At 39.0% G+C, this 20,434-nt stretch overlaps 3 protein-coding genes and 1 long non-coding RNA gene across 6 annotated transcripts; all 4 read right to left on the bottom strand.

Moving 5' to 3' along the window:
* Positions 1–394: 394 nt before the first annotated feature.
* On the bottom strand, positions 395–6,472 carry LOC131013065 (V-type proton ATPase catalytic subunit A). The gene is made up of 20 exons (XM_057941066.1): positions 6,279–6,472; positions 5,598–5,724; positions 5,290–5,345; positions 5,156–5,212; positions 4,921–5,032; positions 4,768–4,805; positions 4,575–4,676; positions 4,416–4,472; positions 4,237–4,308; positions 4,031–4,132; positions 3,849–3,911; positions 3,647–3,779; positions 2,694–2,800; positions 2,173–2,367; positions 2,007–2,093; positions 1,781–1,885; positions 1,080–1,177; positions 903–981; positions 707–795; positions 395–629 (listed from the first exon to the last, which is right to left on the bottom strand). The coding sequence occupies exons 1-20, from the start codon at positions 6,354–6,356 to the stop codon at positions 515–517; spliced, it is 1,872 nt and encodes a 623-aa protein (XP_057797049.1). The 5' UTR covers positions 6,357–6,472; the 3' UTR covers positions 395–514.
* Positions 6,473–8,848: 2,376 nt separating this feature from the next.
* Positions 8,849–10,973, bottom strand: LOC131013063 (uncharacterized). 3 transcript variants are annotated; one of them, XR_009097573.1, is made up of 3 exons: positions 10,523–10,973; positions 9,684–9,771; positions 8,849–9,585 (listed from the first exon to the last, which is right to left on the bottom strand). It is a non-coding gene; the product is annotated as an uncharacterized LOC131013063 (long non-coding RNA). The 3 variants fall into 3 exon arrangements; XR_009097571.1 differs by having other exon boundaries at positions 9,684–10,126; positions 10,523–10,897; XR_009097572.1 differs by having other exon boundaries at positions 9,684–9,911; positions 10,523–10,892.
* A 2,267-nt stretch (positions 10,974–13,240) lies between these two features.
* On the bottom strand, positions 13,241–15,803 carry LOC131013062 (pollen receptor-like kinase 4). The gene is made up of 3 exons (XM_057941064.1): positions 14,982–15,803; positions 13,554–14,913; positions 13,241–13,483 (listed from the first exon to the last, which is right to left on the bottom strand). Exons 1-2 carry the CDS (start codon positions 15,649–15,651, stop codon positions 13,571–13,573), a joined length of 2,013 nt encoding a protein of 670 aa, XP_057797047.1. The 5' UTR covers positions 15,652–15,803; the 3' UTR covers positions 13,241–13,483; positions 13,554–13,570.
* A 647-nt stretch (positions 15,804–16,450) lies between these two features.
* On the bottom strand, positions 16,451–20,432 carry LOC131013051 (probable cellulose synthase A catalytic subunit 3 [UDP-forming]). The gene is made up of 11 exons (XM_057941052.1): positions 20,052–20,432; positions 19,927–19,981; positions 19,654–19,834; positions 19,312–19,578; positions 18,905–19,247; positions 18,692–18,829; positions 18,497–18,622; positions 18,212–18,403; positions 17,912–18,128; positions 17,639–17,829; positions 16,451–17,553 (listed from the first exon to the last, which is right to left on the bottom strand). The coding sequence occupies exons 1-11, from the start codon at positions 20,430–20,432 to the stop codon at positions 16,672–16,674; spliced, it is 2,973 nt and encodes a 990-aa protein (XP_057797035.1). The 3' UTR covers positions 16,451–16,671.
* Positions 20,433–20,434: the final 2 nt, after the last annotated feature.

Raw genomic sequence — 20,434 nt, 5'->3', positions numbered from 1 at the left:
AGACGCAGCCAAGCGTTTGTGCTCTCTGCCCACTGCTTCGGATTCCTGGTTTCTCCCTCCAAATTTAGAGTAAGCAATGTTTTATTGGTGTGTAGGGATAGAGAATTGTGAACTCATGTTTGACTGTGTTTCAGTTTCCGGGCAAGCAGCTCGGGAAATGAAGAGGCAAATGGCAACGTTAAAGATGCGGTGGTGAAGAGCTTGGAAAAAAGCAGAGCAGCCAGTACAAGATTCTGCCAAGTCTGCCGCCAACAACCTCAAACATAAGCTGTCCCGCCAAGATTCTACTCGAAAATAAGTCTCTCTATGAGAATGAGATTATGTAGCTACCATTTTCTAGTTATCAATGCTTCACATTATCTTACACAATCTCTTCAAGAGCATTTCAAAGCAATTGGAACGGAATCATCTTTTATTACCAACCAAAATAATACTAACGAATAACAAATGATCGGAGAAAACATAAATATTAGACTATATATCACACGAACCAATCTATGAATGGACAGAGCATTCATCGGGTTTCATCCTCAAGATTGCGGAAACCTGCAGTGAGATCATCATGAAGCTTTTGGAATTTCGCAACCAAGGCTTCTTCCCCTTCTGCTGGATCCTCAAATTTCTGGGAACTGCATCATCACAGGTTAACGATTACAAGGGTTCACTTTACATGGACATGTAACGCAAAGTTCATAGCTCCACTTACACTAAACGGTAAAACAAATCTCCCAAACGATGCTTGATAAGGGTGTAACTTATCTTCTGCCCGTCCATGCCAGCTCCTCGCTCTACAGCCTGCACATGCAATTATGTTGAACATAAAAATACTCCCCATACGATATGGGGAAGGGAATACTCAACAAAATAACAAATAAGGAAACAACTTCTGGCGACTACTTTACCTGATTAGCCAAATTATAGAAATGAATAATATTCCGCATCATCCAAACAGACTTGTAGAATGGGCAAAATTTGTCATATCTGTTGTGTTGCCAATGGAGGAAAAAAAATTAAATATCTATGCAACATAAAATCATACAGGCGTAATAACCTCAAAAGAAATATTGACAAGCACTGACGGAGTAAATGCATTCTGGGCGAGATAGTCCTCTCTCAAGAGCTTTGCTGTTTCCAAGATAATTTTATCTGTCTCAGCCAATGCATCCTTCCCGACTAGCTGCAACCATCAAAATAACCAATCACAACTGTGCAATAAGGAGTGTAGTTTCCTTAAATCTATAGTTCCACCTATTTCGTACGGGTATCTAATGTGTAATACAAGGATGAATCAATTTCATACATCTGAAACAGTTTGGAACAGACTGGGTGACGATTGAAAAAGGAAGGTCTTCCTGTCCTGGGCGTTAATTCTCGAGTCTTTTCAATCAGAACGTGTGTTAAACATCCAACAAGACCGAATCCTTTACAACATAAAGGGACTATTCCTAACAACTCTTGGGCGGTTGCAACCTTTTGAAATGCTCAGAGTTTCCATTGACCTCAACCGCTCAGATTAAGGAAAGTTCCTAACAATGAGAAACACGGGGAACTACAGAGAGTACATTGCCTCCACAAATCACATGTTAATGATCTCTTTTCAAATCTCTCTATCATCACTGTTCTAGAGAAGATCTGTCCAGTCTAGGATACTGATATTTAGCTAATAATGATTTGATTGCCCCTATCAGCAACATAGAAGATAACTTACTCCCAGCGAGCAACCTTTTGTCTCTCCTCTCTAAAATGGTCATAATACTCAAAATTGCAAAGCAGCACAAACCTGCACAATTTCATTCAAATCATCCTCTCTCTGCAGCACTTCACGAGCTTTTGTCCTGATGTTGATAAAATCAGAGTCGAATTTCTCATAAAAAGATTCCAGTGCCTGAAAAAAGCAGTATATTGGGGTTATGCTGAAATAACAACTCAAGTAAGCATAACATAGGCACAAATCTGCACATTCTTTAAACTTAAAATGAGCATAAATTTGGAGAATTAAACCGTACCCCTGAATACTTTGAGTAAGATATAAGCCAGTTTACAGAAGGGAAATGTTTCCTCTGGGCCAATTTTTTGTCTAGACCCCAGAAAACCTGAAACATGAAATAATGCAGAGTATAGCACGGTGCATAAAAGATGTGCACACAAACTGTTTATTTTATGAAATTTTACCTGAACAATACTGAGTGTTGCGGATGTGACAGGATCAGAGAAATCTCCACCTGGAGGAGAAACAGCACCAACAATAGTGACACTACCAGTTCTTTCAGGTCCACCAAGGCATTTAACTTTACCAGCACGCTCATAGAAAGATGCCAAACGTGCTGCCAGATAAGCTGGATATCCACTATCTGCAGGCATCTCAGCCTGAAAAGAAGATATGGCACTTGTCATTGTCAACACAGCAAAAAGTATATACCCATTATATTTTCCTAATAATCACAAATACCTGAATTCTTCACTACTAAGTTTAAGATGTGTTCCATTTTCATCATAAAATTAAGGACCACTAAGGCCTAAAGGCTACTGTGTGTTAAATTAGAATACAGATTTGCCAGCAGGCCCAGCACGGATGAGTTACTAATAGTCCACAAATGTAGAATCACAAAGATTTTGAAAGAAACAAAGGTCACTAAAAGAAAAGAGATGGCATGCCAATCACCAGAATCATAAGATAGTCTTAGGATACATACCAGTCTGCCAGAAATTTCACGCAATGCCTCTGCCCATCTAGATGTGGAATCTGCCATCATACTGACATTGTAGCCCATATCTCTAAAATACTCGGCAATTGTAATTCCTGGACATTTCATAATCTAGTGTAAGGATTAAGATCATAGACACAATGTAAAACAATACTTGCATTGATTAGCCAGCCAGAGTACTAGAGCAACAGGAACACGACCTGGTGCTATACTAGGGAGCAGGGACTGAAGAATAAGAAGCAAATTCAAAGCAGTGCCAGGAGTCGCTTACTCATGATTGTTAGAATCTTATATTTTAGTTGTAGGGATACCATTTTACGAAATGAAATGTAATATAAGATTGGATATATTTTCTTCTTCTTTAACTACCTCCTTTTTTCTTTTTCCAAATCTGTTCTTGTGCATTTAGGTTTTTTTTTATCAGATTTCAGCCAATTGAGTATTGGACAATATGCATAGTTCTACATCATTAGAAAAAACAATTCTAAATAAATCCTGAAAAACCATTTGCGATCCAGCCTTCCTTATCTGTATGATAGTGGCACACCTATTCAGGTGTATAGCCTGTGCAAGCAACAGCAGCACAAGGTTTAGCAGGCTGTTTGTGTATAGGCTATTATTTATGAGTTCTGTTATTTTAATTGCTTAAGTAATAAGGCTCTTGGATGGGCTGTAGTAGATATACATATTTGGCTTATCGGATTAGGGTGGTGTGTTTTAATTATTGTTTTGTTTAAGATTAACAATTCGGCTGAGGTAAGTTATGCTTGTGGACCACATTTATTTCAGGGTAGTTCTCTTCTCAATTACAGTTCTCATTGGGTTATCTCTGTCTCCTGTAGCTCAGTCTAAACCATACATACATGTACTAATAAAAATACATTCATTTACTAATAAAAACAGACATTAAGGATGTATACTAGATGAGAAGGCCAGTTTACCTGTGTAAATTGAAGCCTCACGAGCAGCGACTGGCATGTTAGAGGTGTTAGCTACAAGGGTAGTACGCTTCATGACAGATTCCTCCCGACCATCGGGCAAGGTCATTGTCAATTGAGGGAAATCCATAAGCACCTGTTTGACATCTAGGTTGAAGCTTTTGAAAATATTGAAATTATCATAAAGCATATTACATTCACGTACCTCTGCCATCTCATTTCCTCTTTCCCCACAACCAACATAAACTACAGTATCCGAATTAGAATACTGCACGTCATAGAAATGGGATAATGGATTAGGACCTAGGAGTTTAACAACAAAAAGCAATCACTGGCACACAAAATTACAAACAACTATAGAAGCTAATGCAAGTAATTGACGCTCACCTTGGAAAGGGCCTGACTAATGACTGTTTTTCCACAACCAAATGCACCAGGAATTGCACAAGTACCACCAAGCACGGAGGGGAATAGAGCATCAAGAACACGCTGAATAGAACAAAGTGATCAGCTTATGCAACATCTCATATAGTAGCATTATCTAGATAAATAAGACAAAAGTTGGGAAACATCAATTTCTCATATATAGTCACCTGCCCAGTCAAGAGGGGGGTATCAGCAGCAAGCTTTGAAGCTACAGGCCTAGGTGTACGCACGGGCCAAGTCTGCAGACAAGGGAGGAATATTAAATTGAGGTTAATTATTTTCCTGTTCAATTAATTTTAACCAGCCATCCATATACAAAAGTATATATTATTGGGAGCGCTAATACCTGCAGCATAGTAAATTGTTTTTTGACCCCTTGAAATTCAAGCTCAAGGACAGTGTCCTGCAAAATTTAATGTGCCTCAACATTATTTCTGCCATCAGAAAAATTATAGGGGGATTTACAACATGATATGAGCAGGTACCCCATTGCAAAGAGACAAACCTTCAATGAATATTGGCCAGCTGGTGCAACGTAGGTTATCTTCCCCATAGCATCAGGAGGAAGTGCAACATGATGTTGCATTAAACTATTCTCAAATACAGTCTGCACAAATAATCAGGTGAAAAATAAACTTAAGACTTCACCCAAATTGAGCGATAGCGTTACACCAAGAAAATTTTCAAGTCAAACTTACTGCATATAAGTCACCACCAGTCAAAAGATCTCCCTCTCCTGCCATTGGAAATCATTTAAACTAAAAGGATGCCACGAGTAGAATTAGAATTTCAACAAACACAACACATTCAAATGAACATCTAATAACTCAAATGGGATAGTTCTCAGTGACCTATTTTCTTTGGTTGAAACTCCCACAGAATATCTTTGTCAAGTGCCGGAACAGATACCCCACGAGGAATATAGACATCGCCAGATTTTATCGCAATTGTTCTCAGAGGCCTCTGTGTCATATACCAGCAAACAAAAGAGCCAATATTAGCAAAACTAACAGGACTCAAGCAAAAAAAAATGTATCTTTAGATGGCAAAGCTGTCAAATCCTGAGAACTGGATATATTTACAAACCTGAATACCATCAAAGATATTTCCCAAGATTCCAGGACCCAATTCGACGGATAAAGGCTGTAAAAGTGTTGGCAAGTGAGTGCACGAACAGTATTTAACCCATAGAAGAACCAGCTATGGTATAAAATGATAACCTTGTGTGTACGAAGAACAGGATCATTCACCATCAGCCCAGCTGTTTCCTCATATACTGCAAAAGTTCAAAATAACTCAAGCATCCATCACAAGCTCTCATCGAGTCTGCGCTTTTAGAAAAATGAATCAAGAGAATTGGTGAAATATAACTGACTCTCTTGTAAGAGTTTGGTTTGATGCGATTTGTGGGGTTCGATTACCTAAGAGGTGGAGTATGAAAAGGCTAAATGTTCAAAGAAAAGACTAAGTGCTTTCTGGGGACCTCGGCGAACAGAAAGAGCTTTTAAAGGGTTAATAAAACACTAACCTTGAATTGTGGCGGAATCTCCTTCAAGCCGAATAATTTCCCCAATAAGGTTGTCATGTCCAACCCGAACTAGTTCATACATAGCAGCGCCAGCCATTCCATCCGCAACCACCACTGGCCCAGATACCTGAGGAGAAGACAAATAATATGTAATACTATGCAGAGACAGGTCCCGTTAAGAAATTTATTGCCTTTGATTCTACTCTCTTGATGCACTACATCTCATAAACATCGTAGCCAGCTCTCAGGACAAGGTATAGCACACTTTTGTAGGTATAAATTATATACCCTAGATGGAGAAGACTTTAAAACAGTTGAGAATGGTGGAAATAATATTTGTCTCGTCCCAAACCAATCCTCAAGTGGAGCCTGATAACAAAGCTCCTTCTTCCAAGGTAATTGAGTAGAAAATCCAGAATAAGTAAAAACCCAATGCAAAGCACCAATGTAAACGACTTGAAGAATGATACTCAATTGATACACAGGAGGCGGGGAGGCAACCAATGATACGATACAGCACAAGTATAGGATCCAATCCTCAAAAAACCCGAATGGGAATAAAACAAATCTAAGAAAAACATACAGCAGTATAGTAGCAGCAAATCAAGCAAGGAGCGAATTTAGACATAGAGATGTAAATTCCGAGAAAGAAGATAGGAGCAGATTAAGAAGAGGAAGAACCTTGCGAACGTATCCGAACTCGCTCTCCTTCTCCGCATCCTCGAAGGTTGTCAAGGGACCTCCGTAGACTGACGGCATTCTGAGATCGTATTAATCAGCGTCGCAAGATCTAATCTAAGCGGTGGCCTTCCGATCCTAATATACAATTGTGGGAGAGGAGTGATTGGTATGATGCTCCACACTTCTAACTCGAGATACTAATTTATTACTACTAGTATTAGTATTAATATTTAATAACCCGTCGAAAATCGACGGGAATAAATGAAAATATATAAATATTTGTAATTATTCAATACATTTTTTATTTGATGATTTTTTTCACTAAAATAAAGCATTAAATAAGTTTGTTTTAAAGTAAAAGATGTTAACTAAATATATTTTTACTAATAATTAGTCAAACAATTCTCTCAACTCAGAAACTAATTTTAGACACTTTCACCAATCCAATCTGATTATGATGATTTTAGAATTTTTCGATGCTTAAAAATCAACTTCTGTCTCCTCCTCCAAAAAAAACAAAAAAAGAAGAAGCAAATACCGAAGTCTGAAGCCGAAACATGATACAGTAAAAGACGAAATATATTCATCCTCATATAACACATTATTGTAATGCGATTATGTATAAAAGAAAAGAAAAACCTAAGAAACCCTTGAAAGTACAAAAGAAACAGATTAAGGGCGGAGCCTCATTAAAACCCTTTTACGGAAAACCCGGTAGGAAAAACCGTAGAAGGAAAAAATAATACTCGTCTAAAACGAAAACAAAAAGGAAAGGAAAGAAGAGCGGGAAGGTCAATTTCAAGAACTCCGGCCTAACCATCGTCCCCAAACCGACCCGGCTCAACCATCCTTATATAACATATTTTATCTATGAACATGAAAAATATGATGGGATTTATTGTACCTTTCTTCCCTCCAAGCACAAGCAGCACGCACATATCAAATCAACCTAGCAAAATATAAGAAAAAAAATATTTTAAATAATATCGTTAATGACTTAAAATTTGTAAAGTTTGAATAAAATATTAAATTTGCAATTACCTCATAATCTATCGAAAATTTCATCATACACAACATTAGTTGTTGTGTCTTGCGTATGACCACTCTCATCACATACTAAAATCTTTAAACCTCTTTTTCTAGTGACTCTTGAGATTGCCACGTAGAGTTGTCCATGACTAAAAACTGGTTTCGGTAGGTATAATCCTACATTTGAAAGAGATTGTCCCTGGCTTTTATTTATTGTCATAGCAAAACAAACACTCACATGAAATTGCCTTCTCTAAAACCGAATTGGAAATTTAGTGAAATCTGATGGACTCATAACCCGTCGAATTTCGACGGGTATCATTTGGTGCTATAATTTATATAAAAAAAATGTAAAAATAATTTCTTAATATCAATATATAAATTATGGAGCTTATTCACTAAAAAACTATTAATATGATATAGATGTACATTACACATCAAACTAACATGAAAAAATAAATTAAAGAGAATTTTCATCCTTAACATAAAAATTATTTGCCACCCACTACTATTTGTCACCCATACCCGCGACCCGCGGATACCCACCACACCCGTCGGGTATCAGTCATCCGCTACCCGTCGGATACCCGCCACCCGTTACCCGTTGGATTCTCGCCACCGGCCACCCGTTACCCGTTGGATTCCCGGCACCCACTACCCGTGGAATTCCCGCCACCCACTACACGTCGGATACCCGCCGAGGCTTGAAAATAACAATAAATATTAGTTGAATAATAGAATAATTCTATGAAGCATGGGGACGAATACGTAATACGGAAATGATACGATAAGAGGACGTAAATACATCATTTTTTCAAAAAACGTGATACAATATATCAAAAATATATTTTATATATATTACCCGTGGAATTCCCGCCACCCACTATACGTCGGATACCCGCCGAGGCTTGAAAATAACGATAAATATTAGTTGAATAATAGAATAATTCTATGAAGCATGGGGACGAATACGTAATACGCAAATGATACGATAAGAGGACGTAAATACGTCAATTTTTTAAAAAACGTGATACAATATATCAAAAATATATTTTTTATATATTATAAATCCATAATTCATGTAAATTCCAGGTAAATTTGCATGTTTAAACTTGGTGCAAGATCAAAGAATAAAACAGGACATGATTTAAAATGGTTTTCAAGTTTACTTTACGGGTTCTATTATTGGTAACCCGTCGAATTTCGACGGGAATTATTTTATGTTATAATTTATAAAAAAAAAATTTAGGAATTAGTTCATACTATATATTAATAAATTGTAGAGATTTTTCATTTTAAAAAAATGTTAACATGATATGTCAAATTATTATAGTAAAAAGGTCTACATACATGTCAAACTAAAACGAAAATGTATATTAAAGAAGACATCCATCCACCTAATATAACTTAACGAAATAAATATTCGAAAAAATTAGACAAATTAATAAAAATTAGATTATAATCAATTAAAACATTGTGAAACACCAAAATTAAGACATTTTCATGATTAAGTCAGCTTACCAACATTATGAAGATTGAGCTATTATCAAGCATATAATTCAATTTATATTTCAAAAACATTTGGCAGCACGAGATGTATCAAGCAACAACTTTCGCAAGAGAGCAAGTGAGATTTAATTAATTCTAAGAGCAATATGCTCCTGAATACTAAAAGCCAAAACAACTAATTTCACTAAAGTTTCTTCTCAACAGTTCATACACCTTCACCTTCAGTCCACTCTGAATGATTTGCATTGCCTTGTCACCCCGTACTGTCACATAGCATGTAAATTTTTCATTACACCAAATCCCAAAAGAATGCACTGTGTACCTTGAGAAATCAACCCAAGAATGAGAAATATGCTTCCCTGCCATGCCATACCTTGCAATAGTTTCTTTAAGAGATCAAGCTTGAATGCAAGTGGAACCCGATGATCCCCAAACCCACATCTAAAAGAATCAGCAACAAAATATTTTATCTTCAAAAGATTGAATGTGCTATCCAGCTTGCTTTAATATAGGCCACACTGCATCTACGACGGGCTTCACTGCACCCGTAAGGGACGTAATAGCTCCAATCACTTGGTCTGCGCTATTCCACAAACTCACCCCCACTTCTCCAATTTTATCAATTGCAGACTCCACCTGATCAAAAGATTAATAGGGTATCAAAGGCACCTGTTGAATATCAGCAGGGTTCGTGGGTAACTCCAAGAACACAACAGTGTCTGCTGACGTTAAGTTAAGACCCGTGCTGGAGAATCAAGGCAATTTTAACCTGATGAAATTCAAAGAGTCATTATGCATAAGTAAGGGCCTTGAAAGATATAGAACACAACAGACAATGTGAAAAACCAGATAGATGGCAAAAAGTACCTTCATAACCCCCAAGAACTGGATCCTCTGCCGTGAAATTTTTGGAGAACTTGAATGGCTTCCTCAAAGATATAACCTTTATTAGCATCTAAAATGAACAAACAATCAGAATGGACTGTGCGTATAGCTTTAAGAACTTCAATATCAGATGTCAAGTTCTTCCCCACTTTGAGCTTCAAAGTCTTGCAAAACTTGAACACGATACTTTGAAGCCAACTCAGCATAAACCTAACAGTAATACGGAACTTCCTTGAGTTATGTTAATTACTCAGAACAGACTAATAAAATCAAACCTCTCCACACTCCAAAATTAACAAACAATCAGAATGGATTGTGCGTATAGCTTTAAGAACTTCAATATCAGATGTCAAGTTCTTCCCCACTTTGAGCTTCAAAGTCTTGAAAACTTGAACACGATACTTTGAAGCCAACTCAGCATAAACCTAACAGTAATACGGAACTTCCTTGAGTATGTTAATTACTCAGAACAGACTAATAAATCAAACCTATCCACACTCCAAAATTTATGTGAGAAACAAAAAAATTGCATCGCCACTTCAAACACGAGTTATACTAACGCTTAGAGCAGCCACCAAATTGAACTTGTACAGAAAAAGATAGATTAATTAACACAATAACCCAATAGGCATCATCAACACAATCGTCATTCAGACATTTCGTCAAACAGCTAGAGGGCAAGGAGAAACAGCATAAAAGGGGCTGACCCATTAACACCCATCTTTCGAAAATCCAGCAATTAAATCGAAAATCAGCCCCCATTAGTTACCCACTGCCATTGAAATAAATCCAACAATTAAATCTAACAATTAGAATCCTACCTGACTGTATCATCCCCTGCTCCAAGCGCGCAACTGGCGGACTGCTCTGGTCGCGACGGCGCAGCGCGGCGACGCGACGGCGGCCGAAGGTGGTGCGACGGGGTCTGGTCGCGCCTCAGAGGGGCGCAAGTGTGTGCAGATTGTGGAGGCGCGCTAGATTAGGGTTTCAGGTTTGAAGGTGGTCCAGCGAAGCAGATCGTGGCGGTGGAGGGGCGGGGCGCAGTGGGGCAGATTGCGGCGGCGGGGGAGGGGAGAATCGGATGTGAGAGATGGGAGAAGGGGAATTGATTTTAGGTTTTGGGAATTGCCGAATTGGGGTAGAGAAATGTTAGATTTTGTGTTTTTTAAAATAAAATAAGTGATGTGAATAGAAATTAGATATAGAAATTTGTTGATGATAGGTTCGAAATTAGATATATAGAAATTTGTTGATTAAAAATTTAGAAAAAATAAGAATGAATGAGAATTAAGGAAAATTAAAATGGAGTGATTCTATTACGCCACGTAGGATAGAGCTTATTTTACTTTTATATATATATAGATTACAAATATTGAATCATGCAAGTTCATTTTCTTTCTTTTCTTTTTTATTAGTATTGAATAAAAGCAAAATCTATACTTTTTTTTGTTTAAAGCAAAATCTTAGTTTTAGGAGAGAATAAAAATCTTAACACCTAAATTTATTTTGAAAAACATATTTTGTAAGTTGTTTTCTATTAATGTATTGTAACAAATATTACTCCCTCCACCCCTTAAAAATTAATGTACTAGTTTTTTTTTCTTTTTGATACATCCCAAATTTATGTAGTTTTTTTATTTTTACAGACTATCGTATATATAATTTGATGATTTTATCCTTATTGTGGGATCTTTATCCACTGTTAATATACTCGAGCGTTTTCTCAATAATTTTTACTCTCTTCGTCTCACTAACTTGATCAATATTTTTTTTTTGGGGGAGTGGAGAGCCGTCACAACTAGGGATGTCAATCCAACCCGAAACCCGTATGCTGGCCCGATTAACCCGCAATCCGAGAGGGTTAGGGTTGAAAATTTTCAACCCGATAAAAATTACAACCCGATTAGCCCGTAACCGAATTGCCCGGCACCCGATAGGGTCGGTCCGACTAACCCGATGGGCTAGCCCGAAACCCGAATACTTAACATAAAATATGTAGATATAAAAATTAAAAAATGACAAAATATTATAAAGTCTCATCACTTCACTTTTCTGTATTTTTGAGATGCTTTGATTATATGAGTTCAAATTATTGTTGGATATTTTATTATTTTTTCTTTAACAAAGTTGAACATTTTATTGTTACCAACTTATTTTATATGTTATGTAACCTTGATTTTTTTTCTTCAATAGTATATTTTTGCATTTCATGCTTGCTATATAATTTATATATTTGATTTCTATGTATGTTTTATGCATGTGTATATTAGACCATATTAAGAATAACAAATACAAATGATTATTTTATTTTTACGCCTTTAATCCGATTAACCTGATGGGCTAGCCCGAAACCCGAACATTTAGGGTTAGGGTTGAAAATTTATAACCCTACAAACTCCTCAATCCGATTAGCCCGCAGCCGATCAACTCAAAACTCAATAGGGCTAACCCGAAACACAGTGGGTTGGCTCGATTGACATCCCGAGTCACAACTAAGTTGATCATCAATTTCTTTATGTGGAATAAATATAAGAAAAGAAACATTTAATCACTTATTCACTTTATTGCCAAATACACTTAAAAAACTAATTTTTTAAATTTCGTGTCGAAAAAAATTGATCAACTTAATTGGGATGGAAGGGGTATTAAAATTTGTACTAAAAGAATCCATGCATAAATATAACGAATAAAATTAGTAGATACTAGTATAATTTTTTATTACGCCAATGACAATCCATACGGCTTTTAATTCAAGCTATTAAATACTTACGAGGTGAGGGTTGACTGCTCTCTTGCTGCAGGATTATGCTTATACTGTCTCTGCACAATTCTGGATAATTTTTAGTTCAAGTTGGTTTTCTTGGTTCGCTTTGTGTGTTTATTATCCTTTGAAAAAGGGTTTTTGAATAGATATGTTATGTGGCTCCATTTCAATCTTCGTATAGATCGCTATACATATATGTTGCTTCTTAAACTGTTTTGTCATTATGTTTCATTGTTCCAGTTTTTTTTTTTACTACTCCCTCCGTCCACGAAAGAACTTCCTATTTTTCTATTTCGGGACGTCCACGAAAGAACTTCCTACTTTTTCCTATTTTGGGACAATACCCCACCACTTAAAAAATACTCCCCTTTTAAGACAATTCCCACCACTCAAATAACATTAATTAAAACAACACAATAAATTATTAATACTTTTTCACAATTCCCAATACACTTTACAACTTTTTCTCCACTCTCAATACACTATACAACATTTTATTAAAACTTGTGTCACTCCCTCCTAGAAAGTTCTTTCATGGACGGAGGGAGTATGTTTTATGGGGTTGGAGCACCCGCAAGTTACAAAACTGGTGACTTTCAGTTATGATCCTAGCAGTCATGAGCCTCATTGATTGTTGGTTGTGCTCGCATGTATCATTTTTGTGATTAAAATCTTTACTCCCATTACATTTTTAGGTAATTAAAAACAAATGTAACTATTGTTTTTATGCGCTTGCCAAGCAGATTGTTTTCTCATATTGATTAATCTAACTTGATGAAGAGATGAAGCACATCGATAAGCAATTTTTATATTACTTGTGAAATGACACTACATAAAGATGGTGAAGGTTCCCCTATTGTTTCTAAACACAAAACAATTTAAATTGATGTTTTTGCCATTAAAATTAACTATATTTGAAAGATTTGAGGCGAATGATATCATGTATCTTCCACATATTGTTTATTCTCCATTCTTTTGTGGTGTTGCCTGAAGCTTCATTCACCTTTGGAAGTCAATCCTACCAAAAAGGTTGATCTGCAAGTAAGAATCCTCTTGATATTATTTATTTGTGATGACAGAATAGATACCTGATGTCGTGACTAAATTACTCCTGCAGTTGCTCAATTTTTCTAAGTGCCTCCGCCAAACCTAACCTCTTGTCCAGGTCCTCTTGGCAGCAGGCTATTCCAATCTGCAAAAGCATCTCCATCTCCAGTAGCGACCGTTCACTGAACTCCATGTTCTTGTCGAACACCCGTGCACCTTTCGCATTTGCCTCCTCAACGATACCTTTCACCCATCTGGCTAAGTCTACACCATACTGTTTGCTCCCCTGACCGAGGTACTTGTCTACGGGCTTGCCTGTCAGAGTCTCCAGTATCAAAATCCCCAAACACCATACATCAGATTTCTTGGAAGTTCGGCTGGTTTGGGCAAATTCGGGGCATTTGTATGCCACGAGGGCTTGGCTGATCTTGTTGGGGTTGACAATGGGGCCGAGGGTGTAGTCCATGAGCAAGGCATTGTAGTTTCTATCTAGCATGACGTTGGATGATTTCAAGTGGCCGTGAGGGGCATTTAGGCTGGGCAGCTCGGTGTAGAGGTAAGCCAGCCCCCTCACTACTCCTTTGATGACTTTTAACCGGCACGACCAGTTAAGCGGCTTTGGCCATCCCTCGGGGCGTTTTCCATCATCGTGAAGGTGCTTCCCCAAGCTGTTGTTTGGGACAAAGTCGAAAACCAGTAGCTTCTCTTCTTTGCGATACAAGTATGCTACTAAGGGCAACAAATTGGGGTGTTTGAGCCTGCCGAGTCTCCTCATGTGGTCGTGGAAATCTTCCTTGGCAATGTTATTCATTTGCTTGAATCTCTTGACCACCAGCGCCTCCCCGTCCACCAACACTGCTTTGTATGATGCCCCGAAGTTTCCAGATCCCAGCACTTCTGCTGATGCTCTCATTAGGTCCTGCAGGTCAAACTTCTGTCTGTCGTCTCTCACGAACGATAGCTTGCTTGGTTGTTGTTGCTGCTCGCCTCTCCCGCCCAGTTCACGAGGGGATGTACCTATTGTTATAGGGGAGGTACCTATTGTTACAGCCACCGCCCCCGCCGGCAGAGGACTCCTCTCGCTATAAGGGGATGTCGTTTCTGATCTCATCCCCTGTTGTTGCTTTTGTTGTTGTTGTTGCTTGGGCGTTTCATCATCCTCATCATCGAGGCTCGTCCGACAAAGCAGAAGAAGCAGTAGGAGGAGAAACAAAGCCAGCAGGATGCTGAGTACGATTATAGCTATCTTTGCGGGAGAGGCGGATGATGATTTTTTATGGTTAGGCCTCACAGGAGGGGCGTGGGCATTGGGCGGAGCATGAAGAAGCGGCTCCAAGTCCGGTGGGGGCTTGGGAGGATCGCACGATGGCCCCTCAGGGCCCCCACACAACGCTTTGTTGCCTGCACAAATCAATAATATGGATAGCCATCATGCCTATTGCCCAGGGAATGCAATCATACGTACGTACCTGTGAAGGATGATGGATCCATCCTGAGCAGAGATGGCGGGACGGGACCCTGCAGCTGATTGTTGGAGACATTGAAGACCTGGAGATTTTGTGAGTCGACAGTGGGTATGGCGCCGGAGAACTGGTTGTTGTCAAGGCCGACCTCCACCATCCTAGACGATGTGAGAGACGCAGGGATGGGGCCACTGAATTGGTTGTTGGACAAATAGACCCTCTTCAAGGAGTCCATGCCGTCAAAAGCATCATTGGGGATCTGGCCGGAGAAGTGGTTGCCCGACAAATACAAGGACTTGAGCGTGGGGAGCTTCCGCCAGTCAGGCATGGAGCCTTGAAAGTTGTTGTTGATGAAGCTGAGGGAGCGGAGGTAAGGCAGGGTGGCGAGGGAATCGACGTTAATCTGGCCCTGCAGCCTCATATTGTCGAGCTGTAGGCCCCACACGTAGCCGTTGTAGCACAGTACGCCGGCCCAATTGCCTGTGTTCCCCGTACACGGTGGCTTGGATGGATTCCAATTGGCTAGCGCTGGATCCGAATTGGTTAGAGCAGTTTTGAATTTCATGAGAGTCTCCGCTGCGTTTTCTTGCGGCTGCCCCAACACGTGCGGGGCCACCGCCACCACCATCACCATCACCACTATTATGTTCATTGCAGCACCAGTTTGCTTCCGCATTATTCATAATCTCGACTATGCAAATGCAATTGCTTCTTTGAAAGTAAGGTCGACTTCAACCCGCACAAGACATGGTCATGGATTTGGCGTTTCCGTTTCTGTATGAGTCTCATCTGATTCTTCTACGTAACGAAAAAAGTTAGAGAGAGAGAGAGTGCAGCGCTGGCAGTACCAATACAGTTGAGGTGGGATGTGGCAACTGAGACACGAGGTTTCGGGAGATACTGTAGGCTCACCATTCTTATTTTTTACTCTAATTAGACAACACCTAATTTTGCTTATAAGCACTATTCTTTTTCATTTATCTATTGCTCAAACTCATAGGTTTTTTCAAAAAATAGTAACAAATGCTTTGTTGTACCATAATATATGTTCATCATATCACAAAAGTTTGAAACAATTCAAAAATTTAATTTCATCATAACCTAAACATATTACAAGAATTGATTTATAATACTCCCTATTTTAAGAATTAAAAGAGGAAAACTTGCTCCCTATTTTACAAAAAAATGAATCCTTCTCGATAAATATTTCTGTTATGAAAAATATAAATATTTGATATATATTTGACTATTTAGTTAATTAGTCCATTAGTATGTGAATATGGTAGGACGCTTGAATAGAACTCATAATAATATTCAGTTGAAGTTAGACATATTTATTATTTATCATTTTCTTATTTTAATTTAATAAATTCAGACTAGATTTTGATTTATTCTTTGGATGACTGGATCTTGTAGATGAATGAAAGAGGAAGGTGAATGAAACGCGAAGCCAGATGAAATTGTTGAGGCAAAGAGATAGAAGAAGGCTTTGATGTGCCGTTTAATTTATTTTGGATGAAGATAAATTTTAAGGTAACTTTTGCAGAGATTAACAAAGGTAGTCATAGTGAAGATTTTGGTAAAATTCATGCCTGCAAACTTAGTTGCACAAAAAAAGAAGTCCCATAGACTCTAGTGATTAAGTTCCTAATAAAATTGAGCCAAGTAAAATTTGGATGTGAAGGCAATGTAAGATTCAAACGCAGTCCAAACCACATTCTTGGAGCGAAGGGGCATCTGGGTTGGGCATGAATGGGTCAATTCGTACCCAAAGCAAGGAGAATATAGAGCCTACTAGTATGGACCATAGTAGAACGATGGTGCTGACACGTCCACGCTCACGCCCACGCCCCTTGAGGAAAGGATAAAGATGCGCTATCACCCACAAAGCAAACACCAATCGCCCCAACACAGGCCCCAACGACTCGTAACTCTTGCTAAAAGCAACCGAAATTCCACCAACAACTCCAATCACGTTTACTACTAAAAGCGTAGTTGGGGGAATCAGCAGCACCATATCAACACCAATCGTCTCTATTTCTATTCCCGCCACAACTTTCAACAATCCCTGAAACACACCAAAGAGGTGGCAAGAAACACCTCCCATCATCCAAAACTGCTCATTCCTCCACCACTCGCCAAACCCAACTCCACTCCACCTCATCTCCAACATGCATGTTGCAAAAACACACATAAACAGTGACAAAAACAGCATACTCCCAACATTGTCGACCTCGGGAGTTATGAATTTCTCGGTGAGTAAGCACACGGCAGGTAGAGTGCAGTAAGCCAGTAATGGAATTGATGTGAATGGGTATATCGTCGCATTGATATAGGAGAAGCGCTGGAGCCATTTGAGACCACCTCCATACCCATACCATAGTGGACACTGCCTACTTAAAAAGATCTCAACTGAACCAAATGCATGACACAATGCTTGATGCAGACCACTGCTTACTACCGGACCTTTGAATGCTTGTCTCCGAGGAACACAATAGATGGATCGCCATCCGCGGCACTGCATTTTATATCCTGTCAACATATCTTTTGCTCTACTAGAACCATACATCCATCCAACCTTATGCAGCATGACAAAATTTAAGTGTAATTAGTTAATAGTATTTGAATTGAACTGAACATGAAAAAACATAACCAAATGCTACCTCTTTTCCCCAATCTGTCTTCTCTTCATATCCACATCCAATCACATGAATGGCTTCACTCAATAAAGATGTAGAGCTTCCTACACTTTCTACAGTTCCTCCCTCTTCAACAAGTGTTGATGCAATGAATATTGGAGACTGCCCAAATTTGTTCTCTAGTTTATGCTCCATTGATCTCTCACTTTCAAGCACTGCATATTAAGCAAAATTTGTACACAGATTTCAAAAGCAACACCGTAGTGGATGGGGATGATAAAATTTTCTCAATCTAACCTTGAATCGTTCCATCTTCAAATGCAGGCCTCTTGGTAGTTGAAATTTGAAGCTTGTTTTTCTTTCTTGGAGAAAGACAAGTGTGACAGTACCAGTTGTGAGGCCAGCAGTTGCAAGTCCCATGCCTCTTGGAACCGTAAAATGCAAATCTCCTAAACACGCATCCACTCCCCATGTACGTCGGCCCTTGTATCCCGTCCAGCCCTTTCATGTTGATCTATATATTCATCCATTGAAACGGTCAGTAAGTCATATTTCTACATCTCAGTTCAACACAAAGAAAAAGCAGTAGGTACGTACGTTAAAAAACACAGTGTCTCTATTGGAATAATCATGTCCATCAAGCATCTGAGGAAATTGCACATAGCAAACTCTTTTACCAGTCATCATGAAACACATTGCTTCTCTAAGAACCTTGCTATTGTTTATGTAATGACCGCAATCCAGATTCAAGATGTATGGGGCATTCCTCAGAACACCTGAGACGCGAAGCTGCATGCAGTTTAGTCAATTATGTAGTGTCATATAAGATGCTAGCTAGCTACATCAATGTACATTGTCATTGATACATAGATATACACTCACCAGTGCATTCATTGCACCTGCCCTTTTGTGGTGATCAAAGTCAGGCCTTCTCTCCCTAGACACATATACTAAACATGGTAAATTATTTCCCTTGATGCCATCTCCACCAATTTCGCCTAGGAATACCTGAACTACATCTCACAAAATAAGTTAATCAATTAATTAATTTAAAGTAAGATTAACTGGAGAACAAACCTGGATCATTCCAGGATGATCTCGGGCATTATTTCCAGGCCATGGTGTCCCATCTTGCATTTTCCAGCCTTCATCAGGAACCTTTTGTGATTTAGAAACTAAAGCATTTATCCCAACTTTGAATTCCTCGTACTCCCTCTATACATCCATCAAAACATTAATTATTATGATGATCATGATCAACTTAGTTAGATAAACAAAACCATCAAATACCTTGATAGATCGTCTTTCCTTAATAAATTCAGGGAAGACCTTGTCCTTTAAATAGTCCATCTTCTCGGAGAAATAAGAGTGAGGAGCCCTTGGCTCAATGTTAAATTTCTTGCAGAAAGGAACCCATTTGCGAGCAAAGTGGCATGTTTCTGACAAGACTTGGAAAGTGAGCATGGAAGCTCCATCATCAGAAATATAGCATGATACCTTCTCAACTGGATAGTCCACAGCTAGTATTGATAATATTGTGTTAGCCGTCTCTAATGGGGCTTCTTCCACCCTATTCACAAATATATCAACTGATGGCAGTTCCGAACCTTCACCTTCCTTTGAATTCTCATACCTGGATTAAATGTTAGTTATCTATGGTGCATTTGAGAGGGAGAGAGAGAGAGAGTTAAACCAACCTTAAGGACAATCTGTCCAGGAAGGTTTCCCGGTTGACCGGCAGCCATTTTGGGAACTGATCAAGAATCCATGAAATCGCAAACCAAATTTCACAGATAACCGATACAAGCCACACTGTATAAGCATCATTTACGGGATGCAAGATCCGGTAATGGAAGAAGAATCCAAGAACTATACAGCGGATGATGATAATCATCCTATAAGGATTAAGTTGACTCGCTGAAATTGGCAATTTTCTTGATAACGGAAGTCTGCCTTCATCCCTCCTGGTTGTATAGATTAAGAAAAATATCAGATGATAACTTAGAAATTAATTGATGAGCTGTCGGCAGCTATCTTACAAGGGTGAATCTGCAACTCCTTTTGCACTGCTGCCAATGCCATCATCGCTTTCACCCTTGTCATTGGTTCTATGTAAATGAAGTTGCCTCGATTTCCATCTCTCCAACCGCTTCTTCCATGCTATTCTACCATTCCCATAAACCGCCAAATCCTCTGAAGGATCAGGGGATTTAGTTTCAGCTGCAGAAGCTAGGAAATTTATCAATAGAATCTTGAGCTAGGAATTGTATTAAACAAAGTGGAGAGGTCAGAGGAGCAAGCTGGAACAGTACCTACAAGGCTTGAATCAGTCCATGGAAGTGGAGGAGGAGTATGCTCAAAATGTGGCTACACATGCAAACATTGATACGTATGAAAAAAGTTGAATACTGAAAATTAAGTTGGGCATGGGTCTTACCATTTGGGGAGTGAGCAGAGGTTGTTGGTCTGTGAAAGCGAACTCATTGTGAAGGTCATCGAGGCCATCCTCATCGTCATCACCAGCTACTCTAGCAGAGCCCTTGAGGCGTTTGAACCTGGTTTTGCATTGAGGGCAGAGCTGGGCTCCTTCCCTGCGCTCATACTCATAGCACGCCCGGCAGATAGGGAATGCGCACTCGTTGCACGCCACAAACACCTCTCCCTCCTCTGTCTCTCCAACCTCATCTCCACATAAGCTGCACACTTGCCCCTTTAACTGCTCACATATTGGTTTCTCCCATAATTCTCCATGGTTACAAATGACTACAACTTCGTTCCTGTTGTGAGAACCCACCACTAGACCCCTAGCAGCCTCCATAA

Source organism: Salvia miltiorrhiza, chromosome 2 (assembly GCF_028751815.1).
Source record: "Salvia miltiorrhiza cultivar Shanhuang (shh) chromosome 2, IMPLAD_Smil_shh, whole genome shotgun sequence".
NCBI classification, from domain to species: domain Eukaryota; kingdom Viridiplantae; phylum Streptophyta; class Magnoliopsida; order Lamiales; family Lamiaceae; genus Salvia; species Salvia miltiorrhiza.
The sequence above is the reverse complement of the archived record's forward strand: the minus strand, read 5'-3'. Positions and strand labels throughout refer to the sequence as shown.